The sequence below is a fragment of the Candoia aspera genome, chromosome 3, assembly GCF_035149785.1.
Source record: "Candoia aspera isolate rCanAsp1 chromosome 3, rCanAsp1.hap2, whole genome shotgun sequence".
In the NCBI taxonomy this organism is placed as follows: domain Eukaryota; kingdom Metazoa; phylum Chordata; class Lepidosauria; order Squamata; family Boidae; genus Candoia; species Candoia aspera.
In genome coordinates this window covers 64,672,241-64,696,625 of record NC_086155.1, presented here as the reverse complement: position 1 = coordinate 64,696,625, position 24,385 = coordinate 64,672,241, and the positions used below count along the sequence as shown (strand labels likewise).

Genomic DNA, 24,385 nt, shown 5'->3' with positions numbered 1-24,385 from the left:
CGGAGAGGGGGGAGAGTAGAGTGCATTCCAGACTGATCAAAGAAGTCACAGCCTGCTTAGCATGGAGAGTGCAGAGGGGGGGCTGAGGAAGAAAGTCAGGCTGGCACCGCCTTAGATTCCCAGGGGTATTTTCCCCTGTGGCTCAGAAAAGGAACCTTTAGTATGGCAAGATTCTGCGTATGGTAGAAACAATAAAGAACAAGAGTTAGAATTTTGACTCTGGGCTGTTTCTTCACCGACTTCCCTGATGCTGAGACTGAGAAACACTGCATTAGATTTTGCTTTAACATGTTTGGGGATCTGGACAAATGAGAATATTACAAGATACACGCAGCTATACAGGCGTTATTTTTAACATGAATGGGATCATATGATCTATGACAAGAGCAAAGACTTTAAGCATAAATATTTGATATTAAGGAAAAAGTAAAGTCTCCTGTAAGTCAGAATCAGATGATGGGTAACTTGAGTGCTGCTTTCTTGGCAATGATACAGAAGTGCTTTGACACGGCCATCTTCAGGGAGATCTTTCTTTTACTTCCCACTGAGATACAGCCCTGGTATTCCTAGTAGTCTCCCACACAAATACTAGTCAGGTATAAGTTGCTTACATTTTTGAGATCTGGCAGGGTCAGAGAGGTGCTGCTCACTATATGAAGTAAATAGTAATGGTGTTAAGAATCCATGTATTCCCCCCATGCCACTCCCAATGGCCCTATGTAGGTGTTTTAGAAAGAAATTAATTGATGGGAGCTGGCAGAAGCCAGTATGTGTGTGGATTCTGCAGTAGTTCTCTTTCAACGGCAGGTACTACTCACGACCAACCAGACTGCTGGAGAAAGTGTTTTGCATGGATCCCTTGCACTCGACGATGCATCTGTGTATCTGCCATTAGTCTTACTATACTTGGTATAATCGTTGCTATCATCGCATTGGCTGTGACCCTTGGCATTCCTCCTCCTACCCCAGGTCAGTTATTTCCAGATTTCAGTTTTAGTCTGACCTAGACATTTACCACTGGAGAAATTGTGGGTGCTCCTTCAGTATGTCAGATGGTGAAAGTGTTGTCTGAAATATCAAGGGTTAGAAGAAAGGATATCCTGTTTGTTGATCAATGTAACCAGCAATGGACATTTTTAAAGCATAGTTTCTGATGTGCCATCATGTAACCACTCCAGAGTAACTAACATGCTTTCTGTGCTCTTTGTACTGTTTTGCTATCAGGGAAATATCTATCCCTTGAGACATTACTTTTGGACGCTTTTTGATCTACTATTATATGTATGTATCTTCCATAAACAGCTGTCCATGGACTGATTCAGATACTCTGATCTCAAAAGAGCGTTGCCATGGTTGCAGCTAAATGCAAGGAATGCCTATTCTAGCTTTATGGCCTAGCATAAGTAAGTCTCTTTTGAGTCACGGTTGACTTTTCAAACATATCCATGTAGTTTTCTTGGCAATAGGATAGACATGTTTTGTCATCGCCACCTTCTAGGACCTTTTTTGACTTCCGAGCCTAACTTACAGCCCTGGTATATCTTGGTAGTGTCCCACCCAAAAACAAACCAGACCTGATCCTGCTTAGTTTCTGGGCCAAAGCTAGGTCAGCCAGCTGCTACTATCTGTATTCAGGTAAACCATCATTGAACATGCAACCCATAAATGAATCACTTGATCACCTCTTTCCTTGTCCAGCTGAGCATGGCAACACTGTTACGGTGGGTTTAGAGTAAACTGGGTCCAATAAATCTGGAGAAGCTAAATGATACACCTGAAAAATAATTATTTCCGTCTTAATAAAAATGCATCTATTTCTTTAAAAACAACTAATTTCATGGAATACCACATTTATATTACACAGGACAGGCTGTCAGTATCATAAGCAGGGAAGGGCAGTGGGGCCTCATATACTATCCCTGTCCCCCTCCGTCCCTGATTTACCTGCATCAAGAGGGAAGTTCTAAAATGAGATTCTGATGTTATTCAGTTGGATGTAGTTGTAACCTCCCTTCAGATTTCACTGCTCAAACTGGGAAGATCAGGGGGAAGGTACAGAGCCACCCTATATAACCCCTCTATGCTTATACAAGCTTAGAGTATAAAAGAGATTTCTTAGATCAGTGTTTCTCAACGTTAAGATGTTTGGACTTCAACTCCCAGAATTCCCCAGTCAGCATGCTGGCTGGGGAGTTCTGGGAGTTGAAGTCCAGACATCTTAAAGTTGCCAAGGTTGAGAAACACTATCTTAGATACTGCAAACTTCCTAACTATATATCAGCTATATAGTAATCCAAACCACTTTCTTCAATCAAATGATGTAACATCCATAATATAGCTTATAATTGGCCAACATTTACCTTATTGAGCATTAATAACTCCACTTTGATAGACAGTCAGTTTCTGATTTGCATTAAGTTCCACACCTTTTGAAGCTGAATTTGATTGTCACTAAAAGGTACATGGTTTAGTCAAATTAATCTTGCAGCCATCAAAACACTGAATGCTCAGTGTTTTTTGATTATTTGTTTTACAATACTGTTCTTCATGGTTTTAACTTTGTACACCACCCAGAGTCACGTACATGAAATGGGCAGTTATATAAATTTACTAAATAAATAAAATTCAACTTAGCTTCCTGAGACAATCACCTCACACTGCCTACTGGTAGAGCCAGCCTGGGTTGGATAAAATAAGAGCTCATTCTGACTGTGGGATTCACATCTTGTGGGTGTGAAATTCAGTAGGTTACTTTAGTAAAAGTGTCGTCTTGTTTTGTCACAGTTCTGCAGAAATCATGTTAAATTCATCTCTAATAGAAAAGGGATGTAGAAGGAATTAGGGTAAGTTTGAAGACTGATTATAGGTCTAAAACCTTAATTTGAATCTCATCAATATCATACAGGTATATAGCACTGTCAGATCTGATTATTTAGTGGCAGTTCCTACAATTTGTTTGCTCTTGATTTCATTTTTCAGTTAACCGTTTATGTGTGACTACCAATAATCAGACAGGCTTTTTATGTGATAACAGAGAGACCTGCATTCCAGCCAGCGAAGTTTGTGACACAAGAAAAAATTGTGCAAATGGAGAAGATGAACAAAAGGCATTATGTAGTAAGAACCTTATGTTGTTCCCTTCCTCTTTTCTGCTTCATATCACAATGCTTTTCTCTAGGATATCTTAGACTCCTTGTAAAGAATATGTGATCCAATGAGAAAAGAGAAGCTAAATGTTTTTAGTGCTGCAGTTTTAATGTATCATGCCATTATTCCTATTTAGAATATCCTAAATATTCCTATGTAGAAGGGAATTTTTGGTTATTTATGCTATATCTTAAAGCAAACAAGTAGCTTACAATACAGCTACCAGATCTCAAGGGTAAAACAGCAAACACATTTGCATATTAATTTCTATATTGCTGTATAGGATGCTTATACAGCCTGCATATTAAGTTGCTGTTAATATTTTGAGTCATTTCTCCCCAACAACCTTTGAGTTTGACTATTTGTGGCTTTCAGTCGAATCTAATATTCTTTTTCTAAACAAGATCCCTTTATTCCACTGTTCTAGCAAATAATATTAAGATCTCCTAAGCTGAAGAGAGAGCCCATAACACCAGGGCAAGCGCAGTGTTAGAGAAAAGCAGAGCACACAGTCATTGTACTTTTTGAAACAGATGATGTGCTAAAACACTATAATCACCACCAGAAATGAACTAAGAATAAAAATGATCTTAGTCCTCTTTGGTTTCTTCCTATTGTACCTACACATACTTTTCATTTCAGCAAATCTTTTTCATATAGTTGCACTGTTCTGCAAACAAGTATGGAGGTTTCTTTGCTATCAATTCTTTTTTGCATTCATCCTCTGCCCCAAATAATTTCTCTCCATCTCATTGTCACGTTTGCCTATTCAAATAGACTCAGTCTCACAAGTAGATGCTAAATGATAACTGGTTTATTGAAAGAATAGTGTGCAATACAAAGAAAGCTGAGAATGAGCAAAAGCGCGCCAAATACAAACTAAAACCCCTCGCTTCCAAGCCAGTCCCGCCCCGCCCCCTCCTTAACAACCACCCCCTCCCAGGTGTTGAAAACCGTTACCCACATCGGCCTGAGAAAGTAACCTTGAACATGCCCAATAGCCCAAACAACATTCCACAGTTGCAACAGCAAGATTACAGCCAGGCACGGCTGGAAATTTCCACCCAGCAAACCTGGATCAGAAAAGTGACATGCGAAACGTTACGATGTATGCAAAACATTGAAACGATGAACATGACACTCATCCCACAAACATATAGTCTACCAAGTTTTACAATGTGATTATTTGAAGATGAGCCCATTTGGATTTTTAAAAGGTTACCTGCAAGGCCGCAACTGGGGGCGGGGGGTGGGGGGCAAGCGGGGCATGTGCCCTGGGCACCGCACTGGGGGGGGCGCCAAAATGGGTGCAGAATCCATGTTTGCCCTGGGTGACACAGACCCGAGTTGCGGGCCTGATTATCTGCTAGCATAGTTGAGGAAAATACAGCAAAGAAGAGCAGGAAATGAGAAGTTAGAAGGAAATCTTCATTGACTTTGGATAGCTTACATCACATTTGAGTTTCCTAGAATATTATGTTTTGAATTAAAATTAAAATTAGCCTATGGTCAAAGGCAAGATTCAAATATTCTGCATTTCTTTAGCCTTATCACTGCAAGCCCTGGTAGTCCCTTTTTGAAAAATTGATATTTTGTTTTAAGATTACAATAAACAGGTTTGATCTGAGAAGTTGCTTCTAACTGAAATATATCAATAGGTGTTGATCACTGTCCCACCTCCCACTTTGTTTGCTTCCACTTCTGCTGTTGTTTTCAGAGGTTAGATTCATTCATTGCACTAAGGCATTCTGACTTGGAATGCCCAACATGCTAGGTTAGGCTGAATTGGAATTGATACAGTAGTTTATGATTCAGTTGTGGGAATTCAGCCTTTATTTTAATGTGTTCTTTGAGCATTGCATGTTATGTCAATGCAGCAATTATGATTTGTAAGCTCTCTTTAGAGCTGAAAATGCTGTGGGCACCCATCCATGCGACTTGTTTGTTTTTGGCTTAGGATGTTGTTTGAACACAGACAGTTGTGGATTATTCAGTAAACCATAGTTTAGCACAAACTGCAAGTTTGATCAATGCATCCTATTTTGGATTGCAAGTTCATTTACCAGGAACCTTTGCTTTTGTACTCTCCAAAAGGCCATACTCATGGGTGGATAGAGAGCTAGATAACAAGCTTAAGTTGTGCCAGAAATAACTCTATTGCAACCCAGATCCAGGGCTTCTTGGTACTCAATTCCTTTCAGTTAGTGTTCCAATTTCTGGTTAACAATTCAGGAGGACAGATTAACTAGGCGAAACTAGATTTTTTTTGCAGATATACCTTATAATTACAATCAGTATATAAAAACATTTAAACTTGGCATTCAAAAAGTTTAAGCCAAAAAACAGCAACAGACAATTGAAAGAATCAGTTAAAGAACATCATTTGCTACACCAGGGGTGGGCAATCGATTTTAGTCTGAAATAAATAAATATTTTGGCGCCCAACAGCTGTGCATTTCTAAAAAAAAAAATCCATGTGCCATTGACATAGCCATGTGATGACAGCCTACTCAACTTCCCGTTAAATTCGATTCATACGTGATTAGGTAGAAATCTCTTTAATGGAGTGTAGTGTGCAATACAGGGAAAAAGTTGCGAATAGAAGTTCCTGCACTCTCCACACGTTAAACTGCCCAATGAACTCAATCCCCTCCCCCTTCTTTGGTATGCAGTCCCCCTTTCCGTGCCAGTCCATTCAGTTCTGTGCAGATGTCTGCAACCGCTCTGCTGGTTGACCTTGGATGCCAGAGATAGTCCAAACAAGATGCCTTTGCACTCCTGGCTTGTCCCCCCTCCCACTTCTACTGACTCACAAATCTCAACCCATGTTGATTCCATTCATGCATGTGAGTCGGATCAGATGTTCTGGGAGCATGACAAGCCAGGATATTCCTTATATTTCCTTAAATACTGAAGTTCTTATAATTAAGAGCTCTGGATTTATTTATTAATACAGTATTTTTTCCTGACAGATCACATTTTAAGGAATCATTTATTTTTTTACCCCAGTGCAAGCTTAAATTTATTTATTTGTTTGTTTGGTTTGGTAGGTGATTTGCCAAAAAGTCTTCCTGGACACTTGATATTTTATTGCAACAATCGCAGGTTTTGGATCTACGCAGACAAAAGATGTAATGGGTTTAATGACTGTGGAGATTGTTCTGATGAAATAGGGCCACGTGAGTCCTTTATTTGCTGAAAAATTAAAATTAAGGTTTTAAATAAAATTAATAGTTTAAGACATTTGTTGTCTCCAAAAGCTTTTTAAATCAGTTAAAAAGGGAAGACAGACCTTGCCCTTAGACTTAGAAGGTGAAGCACACACAGACCAGAAGGGAAACAGAAGACTGGTTATTCAAGGCCAGAACAAAGGAATTAAATGTAACACAGCATAGAACTATGCAGTTCTGGCTGGGCTGTTCTTGCCTTGCTGATGCTCTTCCTTATGCAGGGCCTTTGACTCTCTCTTTGACCAATGGATGAGAAAATGGTTAGCTACTTCCATGACATTGCCAAGAAAAAAATTGGATGGATGTAATTATAAGATGATGAGCTCCCACTAAGGGTTTTTAAAATAGCTTTACCATTATGGTGTATGCATTCTTTTGTACATGCCCTCCCACAGTATACAGGCCAAATATATTCAAGGAGTAATACAAAACTGGCAGATCATGTTTGTCTAGGAAGCACAATGGAACATAAAATGCTGGGCTGCTATATTATTCACTGACCAGCAGAATTTTTTTCTGAAATATATGTAAATGAGATCAAGAGAACGAATTGACATAAATTTGTTAAAAAGAGCCAGAGTCCTCTTTGACTTATGGTGATTTCTCCAACCTTGAGTCTTTCAGGTATGTTAGGGCTAGAGTTCTCATAAGTCTAACTGAGCATTGTCAACAGCCAATGTTTCAGAATTCTGGCTGGGGGACCCTTACACTTAGATAGGATTACCCACTAACCATTGTATGATTTTTGGGAAGAAAAGTCTTATAAATTGTGTTCATGTGTGGTTTCTTTTTTTAATCTTGTAGAAGCCAACTGTCCTCCTTGTGGAACTCAATCATGGAGATGTACCCTGGTAGTCTTCTACGATTATTGTACCTGCATTCCTAGAAGTCTTTGCCGAGATGGAATACAACACTGCTTTGACTGGTCTGATGAATACTTGTGTACAAGATAAGCAGATAAGGACTATAACATTGGAGAAGATGAAAAGAGCAATCCACCAAGCACCATGCTGTGGTGGAATTGCAGATAATTTTAAAGGGTCTTCACAAAGAATATTTTATGCAGTACTGGATATGCTCATCTCTATCAGTTGCTGTTGCTCTTTATAGCATTTGCCCTGCTTGGTTGCAGGATCCACTTGTTTTGCGCTGCACTCACCTAGTTCTCACAGTGAAGCTATCAGTCCATGATGGAACAAAGGGTTCTTGGTTTTCATCCAGTTTGTCACAGAGCCAGATCCTGCTGTTTCCGGATCAGTGACTTGTTCAAATTCAGTCTTTATAATCTTCAAATCTTGCACAGATGCTCATATACCAGTAAAGCAACTTACTTGTTAATCCAAGGTTGTGAACTTTCATCTTGTATCAGCTTAAGTTATTTAAGACAGGAGTGTTTAAATACAGGGGAGAAGAGCCACATTTGACATTTAGGTGGCAGGCCAGGAGCCACACTCCAAACTGGGATCAAAGCAAACTAAATTTGAATTCAATTAAATATATTTTGTACATTTCAATCATTATTTATTAATTGTCCTTTTCTATCACATTGAAAAATCACCATTTGGTAACAAATGGTTGCACCAAAGGTTTTTGAAGACTGCATGGAACAGGATGCACACTGTCAGAATGCATACCTTTAATATAAGAGGAAGCTCAAGCAATATATCAGAATTACTGCAGAACTGCTATGCTAGTAACTGTGCCATCACACTCTGAAGTGTGCCAGGCCACTTAGCTGTTACCTTGCTCTTGGTAGGCATTATGAGATCAGCAGTGACTGGCTGTGTGGACCTTGTGCTGAAGATGCTTTTCATATGTTTTCATGATTCCTTTCTCTTGAAAGATTACAGGCTGTTTGGTGAGAATGCTTTAAGTTCAGACTATGGTGGTATATTGATTTCTTTAGCATTGGATCAAAACTCAGGTTCTTCAACATATGAAATAGCCCTTAAATCAATCTTAGCTGTTATTTTTTGTCTTGTAATGTAATGTAAGTCTGCCAGAGAATGAATTCACCCTGAAGATCTTTTCCCACTACTGAGTTATGACACCTTCCTTGAGTTAGCAAAAAGCTGTAGCAGCATGAAATTTGCCCCATTGCTGCTCTCTATCCTGCTTCTATTCCCAGCTAGTTATCCAAACAGGACATTGGATGACAAAGCCTAAGAGAGCTAAAGCCCCTTGAAGCTGTCTTTGGATGATGAAAGGAAAAGGAAAAAGAAAATATACCAAGAAGTAACTTCCCCCTTCATCACAACATGAATAAGCAATTTTAATAACTTATCACCATCTCTTAAAATACAATACCCCCTTCATCCCATTTCTTATATCTTAACTATAAACAGCATCCAAAAGCCTTATCATTCATCCCTTATCAGCAAAAGTCCATTAAGGGTTACCAGAAGTAACTAGGTATCTATTTTAACCTTGATCAAATAAGTCAACTCTGTATTTCTTCCTGTACTTTTAACAATCTTAGTTTTTAATCCATTCAAATAATGTCCTAAAACTTTATTTTTTTATTTTTTCTTTGTCCTTTCTCACTAAATTCTTCAAAGCTTTAACAAGCCTCTTTTGTAAATCCAATATAGGAAGATTATCCAGGTCACTTCCTTGGTTTATTTGTATATCCCTTTTAATTATTAAGACATCAGCCAGTTTCTTTTGTATGTCCAGTGTAGCATCTTTTTCCATATCATTCTTCTAGGCTGTCTTTTTAAAACCCACTTTCAGATCAGTCTCAATCTTGTCAGATAAAACTCTTTCATAGCATCTTTGAAACAAAGTCTTATCTATAGAGGCAGATACTCTTAAAATTAACTCCTGGCTCCATTGTCAAAAAATATCCTTCAATGTGTCCAATGTTAAAATATTTTGCTTCATTCTGTATTAGTAATTCAAATTTAAGTGTTCTCCTTTAATTGTAGTCTTTAGTTCTTTCTGGTTCCCTCTAGCGTCCAACCTTCAAAGTCTCTCTATCATGTTTTTCTTAACAGAATTCAAAGCAAAAGCATTTTTCCACAAGAAGGATTCTTATAATTAATTCCAAAATCTTATGTCAAATCTATCTGGACCCTTAGTTCATTTGTAACTTTCAAAATCAAAGTTCTAATTACCTTTTGCTGTTTATTCCAAAATATTTTTTAAGTTCTTAAACTTGTATTTAAAACTTCTTTTGCTAAGGATTGAAGGAAACTCACCCAGGGCTGTAAAACTTGTTGATCCAAAGGTTCCCAATAGCGGAAAAGCAGTTAACAAGCAATTTCCAAAAGTGATTAGGAAAGGAAGCATGTGAACCCAGTGTCCTTTTTGAAGGCACCGACCTTATTTCAGCAAGATATTTATTCCATCTCCCAGAGCGCTAAACCCGCCAGAGACCACTGTCTCGCAGTCTCCTTGTGAGGAACAATTGTATGGAGCACTTGTGGGCAATCTCGAGTCCTCTCCTTGTCCAGAGGACTTACAAAAAGCCTGTCTACTCGCTGGCTCTTCATTCCGCCACAATCGCCGGCTCCGCTAAGTTCACCATTTCCTCCCTAGAAGTCAGATTTCCTGTTTCCTGTCTTAATATGGCAGAAAACTGTGCTGATTTTTAGTGAACATGGTTAACTCAGGGGTCTGGAAAAAATAGGTTCCATAGGCCATTTGCAGCCTCAAGGTTGTATATTCCCCATCTGGGCAATTACAGGCAACAGTTCAACTGGAGTGGATGTTTGGGAGAACTAAAAGTTAGAAAGTGGGGGATACTGGAAGCAATTACTAGCAGCAAGAGAAAAAAAAACAGCTATACACAGAGAAAAAGCTGAGTTGAGTTTATCAACCCCTCAACCTTAAATATCAGAGATTCTTACCAAGAGCAACTATTTTAATACTCTGTTTCATATTAGTAGTTATAATCCATGATACTAGCATTATTAAATTCATAATTTGTTTTCCTGAGCAAGGTATTTTAAAGGAGAACAAGTATAGTTTTCTATGCACAGGGTGTATTATGTACTTAAACAAATTCCAAGTAGCCATATTGGTAAATCCTGTTCGTTTATAATGTGCAAAGGTCAAGCTTAGTTGGCAAGCCTATTAAAGGAGCTCCAAATTTTGAAACTGCACAAGCACTTTTGTATTATTTTTCAAAAAGTACAAATATATATTTTTGAACATCACAGTTTACATACAGAGTTCAACAATAACACTTTTCAGCCCTTATGTTTATTGTGTTATATTTCATTCCTCGTGATCAAGTCTCACCCTGTTTCTTAAGATACAGCATACAAACAGGTTACATCACACAAGAATGACTTGCATGAATTTAGACGTCCAACAAAAATCAGCACCACAGGCAAAAAGGGATCATGGCTGATACCAATTCCAGCAGAGATTCTCAGTGAAACCTTCTTATGTTTACCTAAAGTGCTGTATTCTCCTCTGAAATATTTACTGTATGATTGAGAACTACAGCAAGTTTTTCACATTCTCACAGTAGTTAGAAGATGACTTCTTCCTACTTCATTAACTGCAGAAATAGAATGCACCATTTATTTTCTAAGTTTCTTTCCAGAGAGACAAAGCTGAATTAGTTTAAGATGTTTACTTTATTCAGTAAGAATTTAGCAAGTCCCATTCTGCCTGTGAAAAGCTAAAGTGCTCTGATTTAAGGCCTTGTTCTTTCTGCTCAGCTGCAGTTCTCCTTCTCTTCTGTAATTCTTCAATTATTTCCATGTCCCGTCCTAGTAAAGCAGTATCTGATATCTCTGTTCTTTCCTTGTAGAACTGCAAGTTCTCATAATTTTCTCTTTTCTTCTCTCCTAACAGTGATTCTAGAGATCCTTCTGCTCTGGGTCTTTTTCCATCTGCAAACAAACAAACAAAACCCCTCTCATGATGTGGCCTCAGCTGCATTTTTATGTTGTTATGTTTTGGCCATAGCATCAAGAAAAGAATGTTAACTTATATAGATAAAACATTTTGAAGGCTTCCAAATCTTCAAAGAATTACTGCTTTAATTCTTCTAGTCATTTTAAATGAAGCCTGAGGAAAGGAGGAATCTTATTCTGTAAGGAGAGAGGAAGAGTTAAAAAAAAACCAATTTCAAGTTAACCATTACCAGCTGTGCTTGAAGAGCCTCTTTGGCTCACAGCTTCAGTGAGCAAAAATATACCTCAATTTTTAAAGTAGTTTTGGCTTAGAAACAACTGTCTTTATTCAATTACTTACAGAAATGCTGAGCTGCTAGTCTAGATTTTATGTTTTCTTTTGGGTTAACTACTTCTAGGATTGCATGTTTCCACTGCAAGATAACCTGAAAAAGTTAATTTCAATAGTTAGCAAGTATATTGATAATGCTAATAAGAAAACAGACTTCTCCATTGTTGTTTTGTGTGACGACCAACCCAAATGCAGAATTTAGCATTATTTAATTCTGTATAAAGTATGATAGTGAGTATGAACAACTGTCATTAATGTCAAAAGCTAAGTGATACAGTTGACTGAACTGTAAGAATTTGCATTAAAAATATTAGCCATGATCTCTGTAGTAGCTATCCTTTTACAGTCTTAAACCAAAAGTAATATTTCATTTAAGAATTCATTTCTTGTTAAATAATAATAATGCTTGTAACATTAATACCCAGAGCTGTAATTAATATTGATAGAATATCCACTTATCTATATTCAATACTTTAAGGCATCTAAATAACAGAATATTAAGAATCTAAGTATATTATATAAATATCGTTGTTGAAATAATGTATTAAAACTGAGAAAATGGAGCAATAAATGGTTATATGGCTAAATTTAATAATATGTCAAAGGACTGAGCTAGTTCTATATTAATACTTTATGGATATATCTTTGGTTTTTTCACAAACAGACTAGGTCTAATAGTGTCTGGATCTGATCAATGACTTCTTTTGTGCCCTAGCAAAGAAGAGAAACCAAACTAAATTCTTCAATGTCACTCATTTAATTACTATTTTGTATATTCTTTTTGATTATATTAGCAATGTTATATTTTTGGTTATATTTCATATCTGCTAGTTATTATATTTTACCAATAAAATATTTAAATGTTAAAAAAAAAAGAATATATTTTTTTAATTATTATTTCATTGGTGCCTGAAGTTTTAAAACATTCAGAAAATCCTTACCAACTCATCTTACTATAATATATATGCTAAATTAATATTTTAATGATATTGATAAGGTAATTTAGGAAGTACCTGTTCCGCCCATCCCTCCGTTTTGCAGCTGCTATGGTCAAATTCTTTCAAAGGGATCTCTGAATGGACTAGGTCTATTAGAGTCTGGATCTGATCAATGACTTCTTTTGTGCCCTAGCAAAAAAGATAAACCAAAATAAATTGGCTGTGTTCATGCCATAAAGTGATGTCTATGGTTTGGCTTAGCAAATTGTTTAAATCCAGCTTGTTTGTAAACAGTGCTTTATAGCATAGTGCAGTGTTTTTCAACCTTGCCAGCTTTAAGATGTGTGGATTTCAACTCTCAGAATTCCCTACCCAGCATGCTGGCTGAGGAATTCTGGGAGTTGAAGTCCACACATCTTAAAGCTGGCAAGGTTAAGAAACACTGGCTTAGTACAATGAACAGGCCACACTGATTTTATTTATTTATACTGATTCAAAGAACACCAGGCTCCAGATGATTCTGGGTGCTTTATATAGTTTTTAAAAAGGCAGAAGAATAGAAGAAAAACAAATGATATGTATCTAGAAGTACTCAATAAAACAAAATCATAGCAAACAAAATCTTACAGGGGCTCACACACTACTCTGTCCCAAGGCCTGGAATAATAGCCAGGTTTTCACACCTTAAGGAATATAATCAGGATGGCAGCCACATGGATCCCAGAGGTACCTGCCACAACAGAGAAAGCCCCAACAGGTGACACTGTTTTACAGAAGGGACACAAAGTACAGTAGACTCTCAGTTAACTAGAACTCAAGCAACCGGCACTCTCAAGCCGCTGGAAAAAAGGCACTCTCAAGCAACCGGAGAAAAACACCAGCACTCTCAAGCAACCTGCAAAAAAAATCTATCTCTCTGCTGCCACCTAGTGGGTATTAGGGTTTAATAGTAACCCTCAAGCAACCAGAAACAACATTTACCTGGCATCTACCAATCTCCATGGGTGCTGGTTAACTGAGAGTCTACTGTACACCCACTCTGCCAGATCTCATCAGCATGTTTCTGGCAATGTTTAAAACAAATAATGGCTTAAGACTGATATGTGAATCCAGCCATTCTATAATAGAGCAAAGTCATGGACAAGACTATGAAAAGACAGAAATGTTGACTTTATTTTCTATATGTAAAAATGTGTGTGTGTGTGTGTACATACATGTGCCTAAATCTAGATGTTAAACAAAGTAAATACTTCTTTTTACCCTGAGGCCAGTCCCAGAGAGATCCAAATAGTTCAACTTCTTGAAAGGACGCAGATACCTAACTCCTTTATTTGTGATTCCTGGATTATCTATATAAAAATAATACTGCATTAAATTTAAAGCTGTTATGTACACTAAAGGGCATAAAAGATAAAATAAGCCAAAGCTACTTAAATGTTTCTTAACCTGACAGTAGAAATACTAAGCAGTAAACCAATTAAGCTATCGGTGTTACTTAATTGAAAGGTGTTCAGAAAGTTTCATTTCCTTGCTAAAAAAGGCTATACTTTAACAACTTGGTATGATTATATTAAGAGGAATCTTAGAAGTTACAAGAAAATATAAAATATATGGTTGCATACTACAGTATATAAAATAACCGTTAATTAGTCTGGAAAGGTAAAGGTAAAGGTTTCCCTTGACGTAAAGTCCAGTCGAATCCGACTCTAGGGGGCGGTGCTCATCTCCGTTTCTAAGCCATGGAGCCGGCGTTGTCATAGACACTTCCGGGTCATGTGGCCAGCATGACGACACGGAACGCCGTTACCTTCCCGCCGAAGCGGTACCTATTAATCTACTCACATTTGCATGTTTTCGAACTGCTAGGTGAGCAGGAGCTGGGACGAGCAACGGGAGCTCACCCCGCCGCGCGGTTTCGAACCGCCGACCTTCCGATCGACAGCTCAGCGGTTTAACCCGCAGCGCCACCGCGTCCCTTAATTAGTCTGGAAACTCATTGTTAAACTTTGCATTCAAACACAGTAACAAACCATGGATTGTCACACAACTATGAGGAACAAGATTGAGCAGGGCAGGTGCCCTCTGGATCTCTTCTTTTAGGCACTGTCATGTCCAAGGCTCGCAGAATGGCACCTTCTTGACTGCAGCTCCTCTTCTTTGCAATATTACCTTCTGTGGTCAGACTAGCCTTCATTTTGTTATATTTTGGGAAATCCATAAAACCTAGCTTTCTTAGAAAGCCTTGGAAGAGGATCTGGATGTTATTGTGTGGCTTTAATCTTTATGTAATTATTGGTTTTGCTATTGAAATCATTATTTTGTTACACAGTTTTATTGTTTTAATGTTCTTATTGTGCAAAAGGAATATAAACCACTCAGAGTCCCGTTGGATTGGAGTGGCATGTAAACCCAATAAAAAACAAAGAAATATCAAGTTTCAGGACAGAGATTTGCATCTTTTCCTTCCCACTGTATGAATGAAGATTAGATACTTTCCATCAGAAGCTTCTGATCAAAGTGTCCTGTTTCATAGAACTCCAGCAAACCAGGATTTTGCACCAATTTGAGCGAACAGGTTTACCATATTCAAACTAGGAGCTTCAATACTGCTTCTGTTCATGAGAGTTGGGGGCATACAAGTTTAATGAATTGAATTGAATACAAATCATTTATTTATTAAACTTGACCATTGAAGTCTCTCAGCAGTTTACAACAGAACATAACGCCAAAATTAAAATTAAAGATACTAAAAATCTACACTTAAAACTATTTAAAATGTGTCATTTTTAAAAAACATACATAAACAACAGAGCCTGAATTTGGCAGTGAGTATCAGAACCCACAATCAAAGAATAGTTAAATCATTTGATTATGTTCTCTGCCATTGCAGCAACGCGTGTCAAGCTCCGGATGGGAGGGGGAGAGATGCTGAGAGTGAGAAAGAATTATGTTTCGTCTAATGGTGGGGTCCAGGGTCGTGGCAGGCAGAGATGGGCAGAGTTGGAATGCTGAACTGTTGAGGGACAGGGGGGATGGAATGTGAAGGGGGTTCTGATGTGTTTGTGTGATTTTTATTTGATAGCCTGTGTGAGAATTTTTTTTAGTCATGGCTTTTTGCTTTAATCTGTACACATCATCAATAAATCTGAAATCTGCATTTCATCTGGATGCATGAGTCAGAACCTTATTGAGTCAACTGTGTCAGAACTTTACAGTGAGTGCATTCTAAAGAAGTGGGACAGCTCTGGAAAAGGATCAACCATGAGTCATTACAAGACAGCTCTGGGGAAACTGTTAAGCAAACCTCCTTAACTGAGAGGATCAAATAGACAGAGATATACTCTCACATATGCTGGATGCAACCAAATGAGGCTATAAAGTTGACTACTAGTCCTTTGCATTTTGCCTGGCAACAAACTGGCAGCCAGTATAATGCCTGTATCATGTGCATAATGGGATCTCTTTGACCAACCCATATGCCATACTGAAATGTCTGAACTAGATACAAAGGCATTCCCATGTAGAGTGTGTTACATTAGTCAAGCTTGGAGGCTTCCAGAATTTTAAAGTTAATGGCTAGGAGAATGCACAGGAAAGGGGTCAGAAAAATTAGATCCAGAAATACTCTACACTGTGCTTCTGCTTCTTTTGGAAGAGTGTCATTTTATTCAGTATAGGGAAATCTGTCTTGTCTACATTAAGTTTCAATTTATTACTTCTCATCCACAGATATTTTATTAGGGTCCAACACCAGGTTAGCCCTCAATCAGTCCATTTACCTGCATTCAAATGAGCCATGTCAATACCTTGAAGATGTTACAAAGAAATAAATTTTTAAGTCATCAGCATACAGATAACATCCAACTTCAGATTATCTGATGATGTCCCTCAAAAGTTAATATAAATATTGAAAACCACCAGCAACTCCTGCAGTCAGGACCAGAAATATTGGAACCAGGATAACTGTTTTGGTGTTTGGCCTCTGTACAGCACCACATTGAAGTTGAAAGGAAACCCACCCAGATGGGAGGGAAGTCAGGACTTTCAGCTGTAAGTCAGGGGGCTTGACAAAAGTGGGGCACTAACTATTCAGGAAGTACAGCCAGTGGCATACATCGTTGGTGGCTCATAAGTAATGGAACAAATGGCTGACCAGCAGCTGCATGGCCAAGTGTGGCCTGTTTCCTGGGTACCCCATGACCAATCAAGCAGATAAAAGGCCTGGAGGTGGTTCTGAGTGTTACATTTGCATTTGGTAGCTGTTCACTGGAACTCTCAACATGAGGACCAACGTGGTGTCCATGTGAGTGAAAGAGGCCATCATTAGGCTGAGAAAACAAAATAAACCCATCAGAGAGACAGCAAAAACATTGGGAGAGGCCAAAACAACAGTTTGGAACATCCTGAAAAAGAAGGAATTAACTGGCAAGCTCAGCAATAGCAAAAGGCCTGGAAGACCACAGAAGGCAACTAAAGTGGATGACCACAGAATTCTGCTCATGGTGAAGAAGAAACCTTCCACAACATCTGGCCAGGTCAAGAACGCTCTTGAGGAGGCAGGCATGTCATTGGCAACATCTACAGTCAAGAGACAGCTTTACGAATGTAAATACAGAGGCTTCACAACAAGGTGCAAACCACTGGTAATGCTCAAGAACAGAAAGGCCAGATTAGACTTTGCCAGCAAACACCTAAAAAAGCCTGCCCAGTTCTGGAATAAGATTCTTTGGACTGATGAGACCAAGATTAACTTGCACCAGAATGATGGGAAGAGAAAAGTAAGGAGAAGGAAAGGAACAGCTCATGATCCAAAGCACACCACATCATCTGTCAAACATGGTGGAGGCAGTGTTAAGGCATGGGCATCTATGGCTGCCAATGGAACCCGGTCACTGGTGTTTATTGATGATGTGACTGCTGATAAAAGCAGCAGGATGAATTCTGAAGTGCATAGGGCTATACTTTCTGCTCATATTCAGCCAAATGCTGCCAAACTGATAGGACGCAGCTTCATATTGCAGATGGATAATGACCCAAAACATACAGAAAAAGCTACCCAAGAGTTTCTCAAGGCAAAGAAGTGGGATGTTCTTCAATGGCCAAGTCAGTCACCTGATCTCAACCCAACAGAGCGTGCTTTTCACTTACTGAAGACAAGACTGAACGCAGATAGACCCACAAACAAGCAGCAGCTGAAGGCAGATGCAATACAGGCCTGGCAAAGCATCTCGAGGGAGGAAACTCAGCATTTGGTCATGTCCATGGGTTCCAGACTTCAGGTAGTCATTGACTGGAAAGGATTTTCATCCAGGTATTAAAGGCGATCCTTATGTTTGTAATGATGTTGGTTTGTTCCATTACTTATGAGCCACCAACAATGGGTGTATGTGTATGCCACTGGCTGTACTTCCTGAATGGTTAGTGACCCACTTTTGTCAAACCCCTTGAATTACAGCTGAAAGTCCTGGTTCACTCCCATCTGGGTGGGTTTCCTTTCAGCTTCAATGTGGCGGTGTACAGAGGCCAAATGCCAATACAGTTATCCTTGTTCCAGTATTTCTGGTCCTGACTGTATTTTGAAAGCAACTGTTTCCAAGCAACACTACCTCAAACCTTATCCAGGAAAGAACTGGAATAACTAAAGCAAATTGAGATAATGAAGAAAAAAAGAAACAACCTCCCCAGCATTTGAATAGTCTATTGAGTAACAAATCAGCAGCTCCTGATGCCATCCACCTCAAACATGAAACATGAAACTGATGACCTCATAGCAAAAACAAGTAACTTATCTCTCAAACAAGGCTTGGTTAAAGAGGACTGGAAGGTAACCAATTTTTAAAAAGGAACCAGAGGAATTATGGGTTGGCCATCTTAATGTTGTCCAGGTAAATTGGGAGAAATGGTAATAAAAAAAATAACTAGGAAATACAGAATATAAATTGAATGATTAGATTCATGAACAAGCTTTGGTGGAGGAAAATCAGCACAGATTCTGCAAAGGTAAAACCTGCCTCTCCAAAAGACTTGAGAATGTCACTAGGCACACGTGTAGAGGAGACTAGAGATATAGAAAAATCTGTGCTGTCTATGTCTTGCCAAGAAAAAGATCTTAGAGTGGCAGTCTGTTAAAAAAAAGGAAAATCCATTCTAATGTTCAACAGGAAAAGGGCAGGAAATGAAACTGCCTATACTGTAATGTCCTTACACGAATCTATGCTATATACTTACTGGAAATATTATATCCATTTCTGGTTGCCACATTTGAAAAAATTTACTTACTTTTTTTTGGATGTTGATTATTAGGTTTGCAAGCACATACCTGCTCTCTAATCTTAATTTATACTTACAAGCCAAATCTAATACTGAGAGATTTTCAAGCCCTCTTTTCATCACTCGAACTGGTGCTGTCATTTTGCGAAGCCCAATATCGGATAAGCAGTTATCTTTCAGGAGAAGATGAGTTAGACTGAAGTAAAATGTAAAAATTTCAATTTTTACAGAAATATCTGGAGTAATGTTTAATTGTTAAGATGGTATTTCCTGACAAATATCAGTTATTAAGTGTTTCAGGTTTCCTCTCCCATTTTAAGAGCAGCCTGAAGCCTTTATGTAGTCAGATTTCCTAATTCTACACTAATAATTGATAATGCTCAGAAAGAAGAAAATTAACATCCAGAAAACATGTTTAGCACCTTAAAGTTTACTTGTTCAAAGGTGTATATAATTAATAAACATCATTAATTTACTAATCTAACCCAATTTGATGTATATGTCTTGAACTGCAAATTTGAACAAACATAAAAGAACCTAGAATTAAATAAACAATTATGACACTATTAATTTGGATTTATGATTTAATTATTTAAACAGGGCTGTAAAAAGCATTCAACAGAGATGCTCCACAACATGTATTAGCATGAAAGAAGTACCTTTCTATCTTTCAAATGTGTAAGCAGTCACATCCTTTAAGACTCTCATTAACTGCTTCAAAAGCTTCTTGGTCCACATGCTGTACACACATATGTGCATGCCCAGGCAAAACTTCCACCTGGACCACCAGTGAAGAAGCTGGTAAAAGTGTCTACAGAAGCAGCAATCAAAGCAGCCACACAATCAAAGTGCTAGTTTGATCTACGGGCTGGATTTAAACACTGCACTAATCATTGGAATAACCTATAATCTGCTGAATTCCTTACAACACCCCAAATCATAAATCAGACAGGCTTCATTATAGCTCAGCATGATATATGAACCCATTCTATATCCTCTTACAATCTGAGATTAAACTGGGCTGGGAGATGAATGGGATATTATACCTCAACTCTACATGCACAAGAATGGATTAAGAAGGAAAAAAACAGAAAAAAATTAAGTACTTCTTTCTACCACTTTTCTGCCATGAAGCATATCCTTGTGAAGGAAAAAAGCACTTATCTATAGCTACCCATATATAGAAAGCCAGGGTGACATAATGGGTAAGGTGTGGGATGTCACCAGCAAGACCCAGAGTCAAGTCTACCCTGAACCTCAGAAGCTCACTTTGGACCAGTGGCTCTCTCTCAACCCAACCTACTTCATAGGGTTGTTGCTTTGGGGAAAAACAGGGAGGAAGGAGAGCTATCTATGCCACTTTGAGTCCCTTAATGGAAGTTGGGATATAAATCTAACAAATAAATAAATAGCAGCATGTAGCATGTACTTTCAGTCAGCACATACAACATCAATCATGAGAATAAGAATTTTCCAACAACAATGTAATCTGTAATAATTTATTCCATCTGTAAGATATGTAACAAATAAATATATTTTAGGCTCATTATACTTAAAACTGGGACTGATTTCAGTTACCATAGTTCTTTGAGCAATAAACAAAGCAAACAGAATGTTGATTTCTCTCACAATCATTAAATTATTACCTAGACAGTGTTTCATTGGTGATATGCTCTAGCAGCTCATGGTCATCCCCAAGTTTACAATAGGACAAATCCAAACATGTCAGACCACGGAAAGATTTAATTTCTTCAAGTTTTTCAGAGATAATTAGGGAACTGTAAAGAATAAAAACAAAAGGTAAGCTCCTACAACTTAGAGCATGGTCTTCTATTGCTGAAAATTTAATGCTACTAATCAACTTTACAAACATAGTATTATAAGAAAACAGTCTTGTTTTGGAAAGTAGTTTGGGTCCCATGTATTTTGAAAAAAGCAGCGACAGATTTTGTTAATGCCCAGGCCTAAACTACTTCAAATTATGCTCTGTTCCACTTCAATACATTAGTGAAAAGAAGGCATACAGAAATTTCCTAGTAAGATCATACAGTACAATCAGAAAGGATCTCAGAGGTAATCTGGTCTAACCCCCTGCTTGAGCATGTTCTGCTAAAGCAAAGATAAGGCTTGTTGTCTAAAGCACAACTACAATAAAACTAAATTCCTTTCATTTAAAATTGACAAAGCATCTCAACAAAAGGCAAATCTGATGCAGGCACAGCTGGGATCAAAATACCGCTACGTACAAAGCTGCAAAGAGTTATGCCTTAATTTATTTTCTTTAGATTTCAATACCATTGATTTTCAGGTAACTGCACTTAAGAAGGTTGCAAGGAATATTAATGTATACATTCAAAATGTAATACTATAGAAAATGCTTCCCCCACAGGGTATTTGTGGGGGAGGGGAGTACTTCCACCCCTATAATTCTCAATGAGCATGAAGTCTAACACATTTATGCGGTATTAAGTTGAAGAAGGCTACCACAGATTTCTGTAAACTTATTTATAACGATTAAAATTATTACAAATTTCTCTTACAAAACTGCCACAACAGCAAAATAAATTTAAAAACTTATACTGATAAGCCAAAAGATTAGATTAAAAATATCAAGACACCAAGACTAAACCTCAGATTTAATTAGTCCTTCAATTGCAAATGAGGTGATAATGCTTCAGTTTCAAAAGTTATGTGTCAGTTCAAAGAATAAAGATAGGCCATTTAAGCTATCCTGTTTGCATTGACTTGTTTAATTTCACAGAGAGCATTTCAATTTTACACTTTCTCGAAAATCAATATATATGTTCCCCTAGCGTACAAACATTCTACTATTAACAAACTGTTTGTGCTTACCCATTTCTCAAGCATAGTGTCTGTAGCACTAAGCATCCATAAGCATTAGTGAATGTCTGCAAAGCACAGAGCCCTGTTTCTGATTCTGTGAATTTCTGCCTAGCCTCTGCAGCATAGAAAAGTTTTTCTGCTATCTGCTCTGGAAAGCCATTCAGTGAATCAACATGATGAATATTGCCAGCAATATAACTCAGGACTAGGCTGAAGAGAGATTTAGCAGAATAACGAAGACTTCCCTCCTTTGTGTAAGTAAAGATAAAGTGATCTGTTCTTCCATTGTCATTTTCCTTGTTGACACAAAGTTCAACAGAGAATTCTTTGGAGAACAATCTTGAAGGCCTTGAATTTGGAGTACAGTTGATTCCTCTTCCTGAAGCTTGATTTATCGTAAAGAGCTGACCATTCTCCCGAACATATACAGACCCGCTATCTGGAACATTTCCTGCACCAAGATAGCATGACATTCCACTTTCAGATTTCTGGAAGGCAAGGACAAAATGAACAAGGTACAGTATTAAATTAAGGAAGTGGAATAAATTTTGGAAAACTTCTTCCACAAGTCAAAGATTGAGTTTACATTTCCAGTTTTAAAAATGGGCAATTCTAATGGTTGAAAATGAGACAGAATAACCTTCCACTTAAGATTTAAAAAAAAATCAAATGTTGCTGATATATACATACATACATATAAATAATATGCACTTTTAAAACCTTGCTTTTTTCACTCATACTGATTATTTTTAATATATAAATATTTTAATATTAAACATCTAAGCTGAAGGAGCTTCCCAAAACTGTAGAGGTGATTGTATGCCCTTATGTCCTTGCAGGAGAGGAAAAAAAAATCAAAACAACCTTCCTGAATTGAAAATCCATAAGCAAGCTGGCTGGGGAATTCTGGGAGTTGAGTCCGCACATCTTTAAAGTTGCCAAAGCTGAGAAATACTGGCCTAAATACAGGCTTAATCCAATCCATGAAGCTAAAAGAAATGAATATACCTACTGTCTGGAGGAACTTCTGAAGATGCCTATAGCGTATCTGTGTGTCTGCGAAGGAGCAGACGGCTTCATTTACTCCCCGTGCTTTAGTTAACTAGCAAACCCTTCCTCTCAACTTACATAAAACACAGCCAGGTTTTGTTTCGATTTCAGCAGGGGAGCATTTAAAATGACCAGCAGCCTCCCCAAATCCACCCTGAGGTGATCAATTGGGAAATCAATTCCCCTCCATCGCCTCCCTACGAGGTTTGGTGCCTTCCGCGAAACCACCCCAGAAAATGCAAAAATGTAGAGGAAAAACTCACCTGCACCCCATGCAGACCGCGACACTAGCAGTTGAAGAAGGTAATGCGCATGCGTGCCTGGGCGGAGACCTTAGAGATAAAAAGTTAGAGCAGCTTTCCCGAGAGAGAGCCTGTGTGTCTGCACTTGAGCTCCTGTAATTTCTGAACCCGCACAGCTAAAGAGCTATGAGTGTTGAAGTCCAACGCATCGAAGGGCACCACGTTGATTTACCCTTTCCTGATTAACCCAGCTGCTTGGGTTCATACACAGTAATTGAAACATCCACTGATTTCACTGGCTGATTTCATACAATGCCCTGAGCCACAAATTAACTAGCCGGATTTTTAGGACAGAACAGTATCTAGTACGAATCCATCCATAGCTCCGAATGCTGTATCTTGGTCTGAATAATTTATACCAGTGTTTTTCAAACTTGGCAACTTTAAGATGTGTGGACCAACTCCCATAATACCCCAGCCAGCCAGAATGATATCTGGCTTTCCTAGAAAAAGAAAACTCACTAAAGTTAAGATATCTTATAGATCTATGGAAAACTACAGCAACTCAAGTATACATGAAAATGAATGAAAGATCGAGATGAATTAGACATAAAGTCGGTTTGCTGAAAATGTTGCTTTTCAGCAAAGGGGTGAGAGGTAAACCCCAAACTCCCAAATGATGAGTAGTTTTGTTAAAGCATTTTAGAGCATCATTATACAAACCCGATTGTTGTAACAAAGGGCAGTGGCCATGCTTTGCGGCAACCAGCTCCAGATGGGTTAACTGCTAAAATTCTTTTCTAGCATGGGAGTTGTAGTCTCAACTCAATTTAAGGCCACTCAATTGAGAAAGTCTGCAGGACTCTTCCAACACCCTCGAACAAAACTGCAGAATAGGACTATGTCACTTTCCAACCTGTATTTTTTCGTTTGTAATTAATGGGCTATTAACCTTATATGGATTATTTCAGTGGACGATACGTACAACCATTGTTCTTATCCTGAATTCATTCACTCAGCTGGAAGTACAATACTGATCATCGAATATCGGCTTTGAGAAAAGTCTCTATTAATCAAGTAATTATCATTGTAGGTTTCACATTTCATTTTCCTGTTAGAAATCCAGTCATGGAGATTCCAACCTTGCAACTCACTGAATTGGCGTTCGTGAAAAGGTAGGCAACAATATACGTCACTGTATAATGCAGTTATTTTTGCTCCACCAGATTGCCTCCTTTGGTAACGGAATTCAGTGAAACTTACCAATAACTACAAACCTATAGAATTACGTGGTTAATTTCACTCCAAATTACCCTGGATCGTATTTATATTTGCAGCATTTATTTATTTATTTGATATGCACACATTCAGAAATGTCACAAATCCCTAGGCAAAGAAACATCCAGTTTGGGAAAGTGGAGCAAGCGCGAGCCTTCGCTCCTACTTTTTCCAGTCTAGGAGA

General features: G+C 38.1%; 3 protein-coding genes across 5 annotated transcripts in view; 1 reads left to right on the top strand and 2 right to left on the bottom strand.

Annotated features, from left to right (window-relative positions):
* The window catches only part of DIO1 (iodothyronine deiodinase 1), a 141,907-nt gene that overhangs the window by 105,301 nt on the left and 12,221 nt on the right, over nt 1-24,385 (bottom strand). The gene's annotated exons all lie outside the window — the stretch shown is intronic.
* Nucleotides 486-7,698, top strand: LDLRAD1 (low density lipoprotein receptor class A domain containing 1). 2 transcript variants are annotated; one of them, XM_063300133.1, is made up of 5 exons: nt 881-969; nt 1,303-1,403; nt 2,980-3,117; nt 6,198-6,326; nt 7,182-7,698. In XM_063300133.1, the coding sequence occupies exons 2-5, from the start codon at nt 1,364-1,366 to the stop codon at nt 7,328-7,330; spliced, it is 456 nt and encodes a 151-aa protein (XP_063156203.1). In that variant the 5' UTR covers nt 881-969; nt 1,303-1,363; the 3' UTR covers nt 7,331-7,698. The 2 variants fall into 2 exon arrangements, with proteins under 2 accessions (XP_063156202.1, XP_063156203.1); XM_063300132.1 differs by lacking the exon at nt 1,303-1,403 and having other exon boundaries at nt 486-969.
* LRRC42 (leucine rich repeat containing 42) lies at nt 10,948-22,965 on the bottom strand. 2 transcript variants are annotated; one of them, XM_063297984.1, is made up of 8 exons: nt 22,945-22,965; nt 21,641-22,119; nt 20,434-20,565; nt 18,865-18,983; nt 13,778-13,866; nt 12,593-12,706; nt 11,589-11,673; nt 10,948-11,224 (listed from the first exon to the last, which is right to left on the bottom strand). In XM_063297984.1, the coding sequence occupies exons 2-8, from the start codon at nt 22,102-22,104 to the stop codon at nt 10,971-10,973; spliced, it is 1,257 nt and encodes a 418-aa protein (XP_063154054.1). In that variant the 5' UTR covers nt 22,105-22,119; nt 22,945-22,965; the 3' UTR covers nt 10,948-10,970. The 2 variants fall into 2 exon arrangements, with proteins under 2 accessions (XP_063154054.1, XP_063154052.1); XM_063297982.1 differs by lacking the exon at nt 22,945-22,965 and adding an exon at nt 22,760-22,905.